Below are 13,605 nucleotides of genomic sequence, written 5' to 3'. Positions count from 1 at the left end.
CCATTTCTCTGTTATATTCATGTGTAATTGCTTGAATGAAGACTAAGTGCGTAATTTGCTGTCTCCCTATGTGGATTCTGATGGAACATGTGGAAATTCCTTCAGCTGCCCATTCTGTCGGAAGGTATCACCAGGAAAATATATTGTTAATTGCTCCAATATGGTATATCCTTTGCGGCATCAACTGATGTTTCATGCCATCACAGGTTCGGGAAATTGTTGCAGTATTGGATCTTGATGTGTTGTATTATCCTTGTCCAAGGAATGGACCGAATTTTCGTCCAAAGGTTTCTCAAATGGGTGGAAAACAGCAGTTCCCTTACATGGTTCGACAACAGATCCATTGACATGAACTTTATGTGATAATATAGAAATACCTTAATTTGCTCGCATACATTTTGTTAATAAATTCTTCTTGCATTCTTGAGTCTGGAAAATACCATCTTAAGGAGTACTGTTTTCTCTTGAAGCTTAGTGCCCAAAGTTTCTTGTCGCAAGTAATGAACTTAAGCTGAAGAACATACGATTAGCAACAAAGAAAAATTATTGGATATCAATCACTTCTGAACTTGAAATCTTTGCAATAAATAAATATCTTTCAGAACTTCACAAGGAAATATCAGGATAATGATTGATCATTGGATATTTCATGTTTAGCTCAATGAGACTTCCCGAAATTCATAATTTTTTGCGCTAATAATCTATTATCACTTGGTGTCGTTTTGACTATACCTTCACCTAGTCAGTTGATTGGTAGACATGGGTGTGTTTTATAACTTTAAGATGGAATGGGGGAGCCTTTTGAGTTAAAATCCTATACTTTCTTGTTCTGAGCACATTCTGGAAGTCTCAGTGTAATTATTGACCCTCTTTCAACGTGTAACTTTATTGATCATGCAACTTCTATGGAGGATGTTGAAGCTTCTTGTTTTCTTCTGCTTTAGGTGGATCCTAACACAGGAGTTTCTATGTATGAATCAGATGACATAATTAAATACTTGGTTGGGAAATATGGTATGTTCAGAGACTATTTTTCACCTTTATTTTCCTCAATTTTAACGGACATATATTGCAAATGCATGATTTCACAGTTAAAAGTCTAAAACATAAATTTGTGCTTCACTTTGCTTAGGCAACAAATGTAAATTATCAGTTTAGCTTTTTCTTGTTAATTTAAAACCTTTGGAATTGACGCCATTATCCTTTTTTTTTTTTTTCTTTTTTTCCATCTTCATACCCTTTCAGCTTATTTTGCTCTCAACTTTTTCTTTTTAATTTGAATTCTTTGAATTGACTGTGTGGATTATTTCCTCAGGTGATGGCAATGTACCGCTTCTACTGTCTCTTGGTCTGTTAACTGTAAGCAATATAATTTTGAGAACACTTCATTGTATTATTGGAAATTATACATTGATAAATAACCTTTTCCCTTCCTGCATTTTTATTCTCACAGACTTTGACAGAGGGCTTTGCCATGATTGGTCGAATGGGGAAGGTATAGTTCCTTTCTCCATTTCCTTCACCTTGCTTGTTTGGCTTATCGATGCATTCAGACATGTGCTTATATGCATTCTGAAGATAATCTTCTTTTCACTGGTCTCATTTTAATTCTGATCAGGAAATGCAAGACATGGAGATTATCTATAATCTCCTTCTCATTGGCTTTATTTATCTCTGATCTTGAAATGCAAGATTCCGACCACATTTTAGGTGAACAAAGAGTCCCCTGTGGCTTTTTGTGCAACTCATTCCACTTTGAAGAACATAAAAGAATTATGAAAATTCCATTTGGAGTACATTTATTTGGCAAGAGGAAAAATGGATGAAGAAAAACAAAAAGAACAAAAGTTCCATCATCCATAGTGGAACAGCTCAAGAACCTTTAGTGCATTTACTGCCACTGTATTAGTACATTTACTTTTCCTAAAAACAGCACGCTATAATCTGAGTCGTAATTATATACCAAAGCCTGGAAACTAAAAGAAAATTTTCGTTATGTTCAAATCATCCATCAGTTTGGGCTCTGAATAACTCATCTGGACAACTTTTCTACCTTCTCTATGCAGGGCTCTTCATACACTCCATCAAAACTGCCGCCTAAGCCTCTTGAGATTTGGGCATATGAGGTTAGATTCCTAGGACATAGATATCTTCTTGTTCCATACAATACAGCTCTTTCTGAATGCTAAAATCAACAAACAAAATCAAATGGATCATTGGTCGCTTGCTTTACTTTATGCACATTACAAGAACCGACATATTTGCCTATACATAATGACATTGATTTCCTTCAGGCTTCACCATTTTGTAAAGTTGTACGTGAAGTACTTGTGGAGTTAGAGCTGCCTCACATACTTCACAGGTAAAGTCCTCTCGTTGGTGGTATCATAAAGAGGCATGCTAGTACATTTTCACATCAGTCTATGTCATGAATGCGACAAATGGACTACGTGGAGTGTGTCTCAACAGATAAAATCAATTCTAAAGAGTTCCATGCAGCCGCAGAAAAGCATTCTCTTCCTTCTAATTGTTTGTAATACAAATGTTGTGTTGCAGTTGTGCGCGTGGCAGCCCAAAACGACAAATACTTTATCAGAGGGTCGGCCATTTTCAGGTAGCTACATCGCTTACTTTCTTGATATAGACATGAGACGTTTGGTGTTACTGTAAGACATGGTGACCTGTACCTTCCATATTATTTGACAGGTTCCTTATTTAGAAGATCCAAACACTGGAGTCCAAATGTTCGAGAGTGCAGAAATAGTTGACTACCTAAGAGCAACTTACGCACTTTGACAGTTGAGGATTTTTTGACAACTATCTCTATGTTGTTCATAGAAAACTGCTTTAATATGTGTCTAGAGTTTTTCTAAAAAAATTGTGGTGTAAACAGTTTTTAGCACAAGTAAGATAGTTCAAAGGAAATAAACAGTGTATAAATATATGCTTAGGGAAGAACGAACACAAACAAAAAGGGGGAATTAAGTTTGGTTTCACTTAACTAATCAGACATTCAGTATAAAAAAAAAAACTTGCCTTGTTGAATTATGGGGTTCAGTTGGATCATCGAAAGTAAGTTGAAAGATATGGTTCAACAGTTCCAATCCGGCGGCTCTCGAAATTTTTGAAATTATGAGGGGAAAAATATAATTTTAGTCTAACAATTTAAGATAGTAGCATTCTTTTTAAGTTTACAAAATTAAATTACGAAAATCAATTCGTGCAAAAGTAAAAAATGTCACTCCTCTAAATTACAGAACTAAAAACACAAATTTTCCTATTCACCAACGATATAATTGACATTTTGGATTAGATAGTTCTTATTAAGATTATCAAAGAGTAAGTTGCAACCTGAATTTATCTTAATGGGACTCCCGTTCTTGAAAAACATTCATAATATTTGGTTTTGTTTTTAACTTGTTTTGGTGTGTTTTGTGAAAATAGAGAGAGAAAAACTATAAATTAGAGAAAGTGTGTATGTTTGGATTTGTTTTTGGAGATAATATAAAATAAATATGGTATATTTGATGTTGGGTAGTGGGGAGACAAAAAGTACTGTTCGTTGTCAAATCATGTCTCTTTTATATATATTTATATATATATGTGTGAAAATGTATATAATTCGTTGTATTTGTTGGATAAAAAAATAATCAAAATATTATTTTAAAATAATGCAAAATATACCTAAAACTTGCAAAATAAAACAAGCCAAAAATGGTGTATATTTTAGCTATATCAAGCAAAAGATCAGCTGAGCGATGAAAAATCCATTAATGATCATTTGATTCAATTCCATCTCTTTTCTGGTGAACTTATCCTTAAGATCACATCGTGTTTATAGAGCTCTAGATCACCTAGAAATTCATTGATGATTATATTCCTCAACAAACACTGAGCTATAGTTACCAAAATAACCCCAAATGCCAATTTATAGAGAAAGTATCCCACTGGCTAAGTAAAGCAAAGAGAAATGAAGAACATTCACAAAGAGCAATGGATTTTGCATGTAAACATATAAGTGGACAAATCCCACCAAGAAAGCTAGAGGATAAGTCCTGGAGGGGAGATGCATATGTATGCATGAAGACACCCACATAAAGTTGAGCGTGATGAGAGAAGTTCCAAAGTAACAGTTGACGGTGGGGTCCACCTAATCAATCACCAATTTGCTGTTTGGAAGCATATAATAAAACAAGTCGTTTACCCATCTCAATGATCAAACCAAACATATCAAAAATCAGTGTTCGATATTGGCATTGAGGAAGAAGAAGTAGGTGGTGGTGGTGGTGGATGTTAATAATCATGGCTGCTCCTTTGCCCTTCTTCACTTTTACAGCCACTCTGCTGATCGTCGGCTCTTTCGCTTTTACCACGTTAAGTATGGTTCTTTCCCCTCCATATTCAAAATACACACACACACGGATTCGAAACTGCTAGGCAGTTTGCACAACATACTGTTCTTACTGCATGTAAAAGTTACATGATGTAATAGAATTTGGAATGGAAATTCCAATCTGGTCGATTTCTGACCAGCACCCATCATCTTTTACTGTTTCATTTCACTTACAGAGGTGGACGAACCACTCCAGTTCACATATTCGGGAGCCACAGGCCCGGACAGGTGGGCGAGCCTGAACCCCAACTTCTCCCTCTGTGCAAACGGGAAATCTCAGTCACCAATCAATATCGTCACGAACCAAGTTGTCCTGAACAAGAACTTGCAGCCCCTCATCAGACAATACCATGCTGTAAACGTTACTCTGGTCAACAATAAGTTCACTGTCGCGGTGATAATTTGCTTCAGAATTCCTTCCTTCTTAGTTTTTGGTTCAGTTTTTCGACCCCTTTTGCCTATTATTAAAGACATCGAAAAATGTTCTGCTGGCTTTGGTTGATGCAGATAGAGTATCCTGATCATACGGGAGGGATAACTGTAGATGAGAAGCAGTATGTACTGAAGCAAATGCACTGGCATTCTCCTTCTGAGCATAGAATTGATGGAAAACGGTACGTGCATACTACGAATTTATCGTCTCTAAATATTAAACGATTATCCTTTCAATAGACTGTATAAACACACAATCACATTCTTGTGTACAATAGTATTGGTTTAGTACTTGATTCCAATATTATACGTACAGATATGCTGCGGAGCTTCACATGGTGCACGTTGCTGATGACGGCAAGGTTTTAGTAGTTGCGACCCTTTTCAAATACGGACACACCGATCCAGTTCTTGGAAAGGTTGTATTCAAAATAACGCAAAAAAGTCCTGGGGTGAGAAAGAGAGTAAAAAATTGTGAATTTTTGAAAATTCGTTGTGGTTTTGTAGATAGAGAACAAGTTGAATGAACTGGGGTCTGAGGTTGTCAAGAGGCAGGAAGCAGGTCCGATCGCAGTCGGGCCATTTCACCCGACAGAATTGAGGCAAACTCCGAGCAAGTATTACAGATACGTAGGCTCTTTCAGTGCCCCTCCTTGCACTGAGAATGTCATTTACCTCGTTCTTGCAAAGGTAAGAAAGCTTGTCCTTCATGTGCCACAGCCTGATCTTATTCTCTATTACAGTTGGTTATGATATTATAATTTTATGAGTATAGGTGAGATCTATATCTAGGGAGCAAGTGGAGGCTCTCAAGGCTCCTTTGGACATGAGATGCAAGAACAATGCCAGGCCTTGTCAGCCAATCAACGGGCGACACGTGGAGGTATATGAAGGGAATTGATGTATACAAATATGTGTATATGATGTGTAATTTCATCTCTTTTATGATCTTATTGTATTGAAAAATCGTGAAGGTCTTTTAGAGTGAAAATTGTCATATGCAAACCTCAATGAGCGGAATATAATCCGGAGTATTCTCTTAACTATAAATCTATAAAACAAAACGTCGTCAAATTTGACTATAATTTTTTAATATTTAAATCAGATAAATCGTAAAAAGTAACATTAGTGAAAATAGTAAGAAACACTATTTATAGATTTCCCAAAAAGCAGATTGGAAGCCAAAGTTAGACACAAACTCCAATAATGCTCGTGAAGAAGAATGTTTATTTAAGTTTCACCTCCACATGCAACAGTGCCCTGACCCAGAGCCCATATTCAATTTTGGAGGCTTAAGTCATGAGTCTATTGTACAAACAAGAAACTCATTTCCCTACCATCCCCCTCTGTCGTCTAACACCACCGTCACTGCCATCCCACGCCGCCGCCCTCCTACACACCACAACCTACATCTTTTTGTAGTAACTAAAAGGAAAGGGAGGCAAAAACACCAAAAAAAGATGTCAATTATGACACAACCCATGTCCAGCAGCCTCAGTCAGAATTGGACAGTACATGTTGCCATCCCATGTTTTTGTATGCAAATTAGATCCATGTCAAAATCATTGGTGAGTCTCACAACACGTTAAGCTTGAAGGGCCAGTTTTCAACAAAATATCTCCAATGTTTCAATAAGTATGAGTTTGAATCAAAGATAAGAATACAAACTAAATTTGAAAAAAATATAAGCAACATACCATCGACGAAGGGGAAGCCCCTACATATCGTCGGCCCCAGATGTTGATGGCTACAGACCCACATGCCAATATTGGGCCAGCGTGGAGTAATGGTTGTAAATTCAAGTTGATAATAGAGTTCGGCTTGGACCCAAATAAAATCAAAACCTTAAGATATTTTTTTAATTATGTATTTTTTTATCTTCTAGACAACACATTTGTCTTTTTTATGCATATGTACTAAATAACCCTCATCCATAATGTAAGAATATCGACTACCCAAACTAACGACGTCCAATTCTCGACACATATCACATCACTTCTCTAAGAAAAAGTTAACAAAAGAACAACTTTTGTTCCAACTCCACAATCGATGAATATCCCATCTTTCTTCGTTTTATTATTACTCTAACAACTAGCCATCATCATAAACGTCGCATTCCACTCCAAGGCCACCGGAATTTGATGCATTTGGCCTCCTGCTTGAGTGCCCAAACCTACCTTCACAACTACTACAATTCTAGCAAACAAGAAAAGGAAAAGAGTGGGTGGGGTTGTACGGTATTAAGAGGCGATGGTATTTATTACAGGATTTGGTAAATCAGTACTTTCCATTATTGACGCATCATTTCCTGCACTACAATTAATGAACTATTCAATAATAATTTTTTTTTATATTATACGCAAATTTATACTTACATAAACTACGAATTATTGAAAAAACACGTGATAATGATATCATGCATAATTTAAGAATTATTATTCTATATAGATACAAATACACATGAACCTATACTTACATGCATTATTAATAATTTCTTTGAGAGACGTGGAAGCAATCCATGTGCGACAGGTTGGACAGTTCTTAGTTGACGGCACAAGCAATCTCTCCTCCTTGCAGTTGGCATCTTAAGTTTCACGAAGCTGATTATTCTTATTATGTCTTCTTCGACCCTCAACTCTATTATATATTACATAAATACGAGGAAAGGTCTCATGGAATATTCACTCAACATATTAATGTCAATTTAAATGCGTTGTGAAATAAAAGTTTTGTAGAACAGTATGAATTTGTGAAGCATCGATTCAGAAAATAATGGGATTTTGAGAATTTTGACATAGAATTGTCGTGTGATTATATTTAACTATATGGTTTGTAAATTTTGATGTATTAATGTATAATTAAGTTGAAGATTATCTTACTCTTTGATTAATTTAAAGGAAATATAGAAGGAATCACATAAAATCCAGTGATGATTTGCATTGTACAAGAGGATAGAATATTCAGCTGAGAATTTTACAAATTTGCCACTCCAAAAACAACTGTATTTACACTATGATCTGTATCAAGTCAAAATTCATATAATAGCACAATTTAAATATATAGAGGAAAAATGAATAAATATGGAAAATAAAGAAGGTAACTGTAAAAACCTGCCGTGTTTGAAAACAGTTATTCAACGCGCCACGTCATCCGACAACAACCACCAGCCAAGACTTTCCTGCTTTCAACTTCCACCCAGGCGCCGATCCAACTCCCCCGAAACCACCTGGTTGAAATCCTCCGAGGCCCACGATCCCGACCGCCGTCCCGAGGCGAATCGTTTCATCCCTCCCAAGCTGGGAGGTTCAGCCCCCGGCTCGGCGCTGACTGGAATTCCTCGCGGTCTCATACTCACACTCTTCCGCTGCGGTTCAACTACCATCGGCTCCTCCATGATCTGGACCTCCGCCACTTTCCTACTCCCTGATCGGGCGGGTTTCTTCTGAACTTTTTTGGACCGGAACATGCTCATCACCTTTGCACAAAATCCGGTCTTATGCTTCTCACTACGACTGCTGGATTTCTCCAGTGCTGGTTTTTCTCTCCTTTTAACCGAGTTCGACCTCCGCCGGCCTCTTTTAGATCTAACTCTCCCCATGCAAGAGACCTTCGGAGAGCCCGGTTCGGCGACAGGAGCCGTCGACTTTCCGACTGATTCTGGCCGTTTCGGAAACAGCCTTATGTTGGGTGGTTTACATGTCCTCCGTTTAGAATCCACAAAGGTGGTTTTCTGGGTCTTGGGCAGTCCGATGATGGACGCCTTCGACTTTAAGTTGACGGCGAGACGCTGGGAATTGGAGTTAGAACTAGGGTTTACATGCGAGTTCAAGCTCGTGGAGTTTGAGTTGCCTTTGGTGGATTCTTTCCTCTCGTAAAAGGCGTTCCGGTCGAACCAGTCGTATTCTGCGTCCTTGGATAGCCAGAAAGATTCCGGCGGGAAGTCCGGCTGCACTTCAGGGGTCTCCCCTTCGTCGGGGACGACATCATTTTTTCGTGGGTCGTCGTCGGCGAGTGTTTCACAGGCAATTTTGCGGTCGGTACCTCCGCCGGCGCAGGCCGTGACCAGCGTTTCAAGATCGACTTGAGGCATTGTGGGAGAATGGAAATGTAAAGCGAAAGAAAAGAACAAGTCTTTTAGACAGAGAAACGCAAGAGTTTCTTAGAGAGAGAGAGAGAGAGGAACAGGTGATGAGTGATTGTGGGAATGCAAGAATTTTGTAGAGGTATGTATATAAAGTCTGTGTCAGTAAATGATAAATTAAATAAAAATTGAAATTTGGGGCACCCTAATTGGTGAAGATGTTTTCAACTGCTTGACTGCTGATTTCACTTCTTCACTTGATTGGTTTATATATATTTCATGAATTCATCTTTTTTCTAGAAAAAACATAAAATATATACAAAAATCGAAAATCCTACCCAAAACCCATCTCTACATACATACATACTTCATATCGACCAAATCATCCATTTTTTAAAAAGCCAAAATGCCTCCTGCCATTTGATCGAGTGTGAAGATACAGGGCTACTCTCTCCAATCGATGGTCGTTTTTTCGTAACAAACAACCTACAACATAATAGTTCGTCACTAAAAAGTCCCGGATCACTCTAACAATTAAGTCATTGAAATTATTATAGAAATGAATAATGAGATCAACATGTCACAAGCGTTTTATTAATTTAATATGGTGCATTTTGTTGTGAGGTAGGAAAGAGACAGTAGTTAATTATAGGTAATAATATTATTATGCATTATAACTAGAAAAATTGTTGTTAGAGTTTGATTACATATTTTAGTATATATGTCGTTTAGATCGCCTTGCACTAAAGGAAGCAAAATAGGTGGGCACTCATCATGAATTTCATAGACATTTACATTAGAACCAAAATTTGCTAGCAAGTCCACAGGTCTATTGACTTCTCTGTAGCAATGTCTGATCGATAGACAAACTCCTCCGACATCCAGACGGAGGTTCTCCAAGCTCTTGCACAATTGAAGTTGATGTCTCGTCATGTTGTGTACAAAAAGTTTCCATAACAATTTCGTATATCTACCTTAGTTATACTAGTATTGCTAGTACACCTTGATGTGTATACTTAAAATTTTAAAATATATAAATTAAAAATAATAACTCACGTTTTGTTATTATATAGCGATCCTATTGACAAGATCAAGTCGATCAAGATTTAATTATTAATTTTTCATAATTAATAATTTTTAAAAAAAATAATATTTAAATTGAGATAATTAATAATTAAGGTAATGAAAAGATACACACTTTTTGCCACTTAATATATTTCATACTATATATATCACTTAATTAAGTACCTTGTCCCTAATAGTCTTTTTTCTTCACCCCTCTTTCTTTGTTGCAAACATATTTTGTACATCACACGTTATCGATTGTTGCAATTGTGTTAATAAAGAAACAGAGCATGTGATTTTAGGCTAGCTGTCCAAAAATCTGTTCTACTCCAAATAATACATATATACACAATAATAATGTAGCGATTCGATTTAATTGTCGAGACTAAGGCTTCAAATTAGAGTTTCAAAAATATGTGCATTTATTTATTTTAATAGTAATTATTAATTTATTATAATAATAATTAATTAATTAATTTAAATATTTTATATTAATAATTAACATATATTGATCCTAAATAATTAAAATTTATAATATAATAATAATAAATATAATTTTTTAAAAAAAAACTATAATAGTTGGTACATTTTTATGCAATAGCCTTTAAATCAACAATAATTGAGGCATCAATTAGTGGTGATTAATTAATAGAGTACAAGAAAAGTAGTAGGATAATTGCGTGACGCGGTTTTGGTGTGACGATATGCATCGCAGTTGCCAGTAGGTATAGAAGGCCAAATTAGGTAAGGTACGGTACACCCAGCCAACCTACCCTTTTTTTTTATTATTTTAAATACTGAATAATAATAATTACTATTATTAATAAATAGTGAAAATTTTTAGAATACAAAAATTATCCAAGTCCATGTCTGTATTGATGGATTTGAATTCTAGAGAATATAAAAGTTTAGAAAAAAATTTCATATTATAAGAATTTTATGGATAAATTTATTATTATAGACGACTCATAATAATTTTATGAGAATAAATATAATTGTCACTACGATTTTATTATTATTTGTCCGTACATTACTTATTATTAATAATGATAAGTTAAATATAGTTCTTATTAGTATTAGATTTACAAAAATTTAGTGCTGTGGAGGTCTCACAATCAGGGAACTATGAGTTCGAATCAAACGGACGTGAGTTGCTTGTCTTATTGTTTATATTGTGTACCTTTTGTTGATTTTGAAATATTGATATATAAAATTGTATTTAAATTTGTTTGTATTATATGATGTAGTAATAAATCTTATTAAAAAAATTAGAGGTTATTTTGATATTGTCCCTTAATATTTTTTTATTAATATTCATCGCTACTGAGATGATAATACATGGATTTTTAATTTTTGGAAAAAGAAACATAAAATTTGAAAAACTAATTTCTTCTGCTAATTAATGCCGTATTCCCTGGGCATTAATTTACAAATATTATGGTAAATTAATACGATCCACTAATTTTAAGTTTAATCTGTCATAAATAGTAAATACAATAATTAAAAAAAAATTGAATGAGATGATGTTGGTCATCACCGACACATCGGGCAATCAATTAACGGAAAGTCTTGACAGTACATTCCCCGACTAGTGAAATTATGCCCTCATCATGTGAGTATTAAATGACCGATTTTCTAGTTTGTGTCTCAATCGTATCGTCTCAGATATTAACACATAATAAAAATAATTACAATAATCATATTTTAATTAATAATATCAATATTTAAAATAAAATATAAACAACACCTACTATCACAGTAGACAACACTTACTATACAATATAACGACATCCCATAAAGTGCATGTACGAGCAAATTTATATATGAAAATCCAATAATTTCACATTCTACTAGAACATTTGCGGATGTACCACCAAATTTATGATTCAATTTACCTAATTTTGTGTCGGGACTTAGTTTTCTCATTTAATTCCTTTTCTCTAAAGTACGTCGTATCACATCATTGAAAAATAACTTTTTTTTAAATAAATACCAGTAATTAGATCATCATCATCATATACCATATATCAAGAATCGATTAAAATGCATCAAATAGTTTCTAATAAAAATAAATAAATCAATCTAAAATGAATAAACGACCAACAATAAATTACTTCCAAGGCATATAATTTGAATCTGCCGACGATGTTTGAATTGTAATATTTTACTGTTGTATAATTTATAACAGAGCTCATTAATTATTAAAAAAACAAAAAGTTTCATTTCCCTGTTTTTCATTTATGTAGTACGATTTCTCTATGCTGTGGGCGACACCACCATTTTATAGGATCGCCGGCAAGATCATTAGTCTATAAAACGTCATTCATTATATTATTTAATATCTATATATTTTAATTTAAAATCTGATTCAGTCTGTTGATAATTCAAATTGATAAAAATGAGACAAATAAACAACTACAATTAAAATGGATATATACCCACATTCGTGGAATTCGAATTCACAATCTTTCGATTGTAATAATTTCTTTTTTATATTGGAACAAAATTCACGATCCTAGTTAGAGGGGAAAAAAAAAAAAGGACATTATATGTACTATGAAATTTGTCTCATTCAAAATTATTAAGAGTTATAATGCATAAATTGTGTTTAAAAAGTCACGAAATTGAACAATTCATATTCACCTGACGGAGAGACCAACCTTATTTTTGCACGAGGTTCATCGTACCAACAAATTGAGTTGATCAAGTCCAAGAAATTCCAGCAGGCAAAGTAAGCAGTATATCATGATGATTTGGATGAACACACACTGAAGTTTCTAGAAGCTGCACACAAGTGAACCCCAATTTTTCAATGTTGTATGCCTTGTAATTGATTGGTAAGATGCTTGTTGCTAATATGTGCATTTATGTTGTTGGCTTGTTATATCTAATTTAGAACTACATCAAACACGAATGATTGTGAGATTGAGGAAAAAGATGATTAATTGTGGGCTGGAGCAAAATAACACAACGGGCGAAAAATTATTAAATATTGAAACCCCTATGACAATAATCATAATAAAATGCATGTAATGGCAATCCTATTGATCTTCTCTTTAGCGTTCTCGTGAGTTTTTATGCTACCTCTTGAACTTATCAACTTATAAATAAAGGGTAAGCTACAACGATTTTTTTTAAGGTTTGACATAATTATAAATGCCCTTTATTGTTTGAAAATTTATTAATGGCCCCTGATTTTAATGGCCGTCTAGCAATTAGCTCAATCAGTTAGATTTCCATCTATTTTTTATAATAAACTGACCAAGATCGCCTTGACCATTAAAAATTATAATTTTATTTATTTTTTATTTTTTAGGGACAAATTGGATATTTTTTTATAATTTTTAAAATTTTTTCATCCATTCTGTTCGTTTTTTTTTATAAATTTTTAACTTTTTTAAAAAATAAAAAAATATAATAAGGGCAAAGTTGTTCATATCTCTATTCAAAAATTACATAATTTCATCAAATATTAGAAATATTCGTAATTATATCAAAGTTCAAGAAAGATCGATGTAATTTGCCCCTATAAGTAAATAAATATTTTTCATTCAACCTCTTCAACCATATATAATAAGATTACTTGTTCAAAAAACATTGACATGTTTAAATACACTTTATTACGTAACCATAA

The 13,605-nt window shown here is 34.3% G+C and overlaps 3 protein-coding genes across 3 annotated transcripts in view; 2 read left to right on the top strand and 1 right to left on the bottom strand.

Annotated features, from left to right (window-relative positions):
• The window catches only part of LOC105174059, a 5,307-nt gene extending 2,262 nt beyond the window's left edge, over nt 1–3,045 (top strand). The window contains exons 4-12 of the mRNA XM_011096024.2: nt 106–124; nt 207–326; nt 945–1,014; nt 1,316–1,359; nt 1,454–1,495; nt 2,067–2,126; nt 2,295–2,362; nt 2,557–2,614; nt 2,707–3,045. Coding sequence (XP_011094326.1) covers nt 106–124; nt 207–326; nt 945–1,014; nt 1,316–1,359; nt 1,454–1,495; nt 2,067–2,126; nt 2,295–2,362; nt 2,557–2,614; nt 2,707–2,796 — 571 coding nt within the window. The 3' untranslated portion in view covers nt 2,797–3,045. The remainder of the gene's footprint in view (nt 1–105; nt 125–206; nt 327–944; nt 1,015–1,315; nt 1,360–1,453; nt 1,496–2,066; nt 2,127–2,294; nt 2,363–2,556; nt 2,615–2,706) is intronic.
• On the top strand, nt 4,204–5,836 carry LOC105174058 (alpha carbonic anhydrase 1, chloroplastic). Its single transcript, XM_011096023.2, has 6 exons — nt 4,204–4,378; nt 4,570–4,787; nt 4,901–5,007; nt 5,142–5,244; nt 5,333–5,515; nt 5,601–5,836. Exons 1-6 carry the CDS (start codon nt 4,291–4,293, stop codon nt 5,724–5,726), a joined length of 825 nt encoding a protein of 274 aa, XP_011094325.1. The 5' UTR covers nt 4,204–4,290; the 3' UTR covers nt 5,727–5,836.
• LOC105174057 lies at nt 7,711–9,040 on the bottom strand. Its single transcript, XM_011096021.2, has one exon. The coding sequence runs from the start codon at nt 8,913–8,915 to the stop codon at nt 8,010–8,012; it is 906 nt and encodes a 301-aa protein (XP_011094323.1). The 5' UTR covers nt 8,916–9,040; the 3' UTR covers nt 7,711–8,009.

Source organism: Sesamum indicum, linkage group LG11, assembly GCF_000512975.1.
Source record: "Sesamum indicum cultivar Zhongzhi No. 13 linkage group LG11, S_indicum_v1.0, whole genome shotgun sequence".
NCBI classification, from domain to species: Eukaryota; Viridiplantae; Streptophyta; class Magnoliopsida; order Lamiales; family Pedaliaceae; genus Sesamum; species Sesamum indicum.
The sequence above is the reverse complement of the archived record's forward strand: the minus strand, read 5'-3'. Positions and strand labels throughout refer to the sequence as shown.

What these genes read in the sequence shown, in the direction of transcription:
- LOC105174057 (XM_011096021.2), bottom strand. Translation starts at nt 8,915, where the DNA reads ATGCCTCAAGTCGATCTTGAAACGCTGGTCACGGCCTGCGCCGGCGGA.
- LOC105174058 (XM_011096023.2), top strand. Translation starts at nt 4,291, where the DNA reads ATGTTAATAATCATGGCTGCTCCTTTGCCCTTCTTCACTTTTACAGCC. An exon ending in TTTCGCTTTTACCACGTTAA is followed by an intron (nt 4,379 to 4,569) that starts GTATGGTTCTTT and finishes TTTCACTTACAG; the next exon opens with AGGTGGACGAACCACTCCAG. An exon ending in CCGATCCAGTTCTTGGAAAG is followed by an intron (nt 5,245 to 5,332) that starts GTTGTATTCAAA and finishes GTGGTTTTGTAG; the next exon opens with ATAGAGAACAAGTTGAATGA.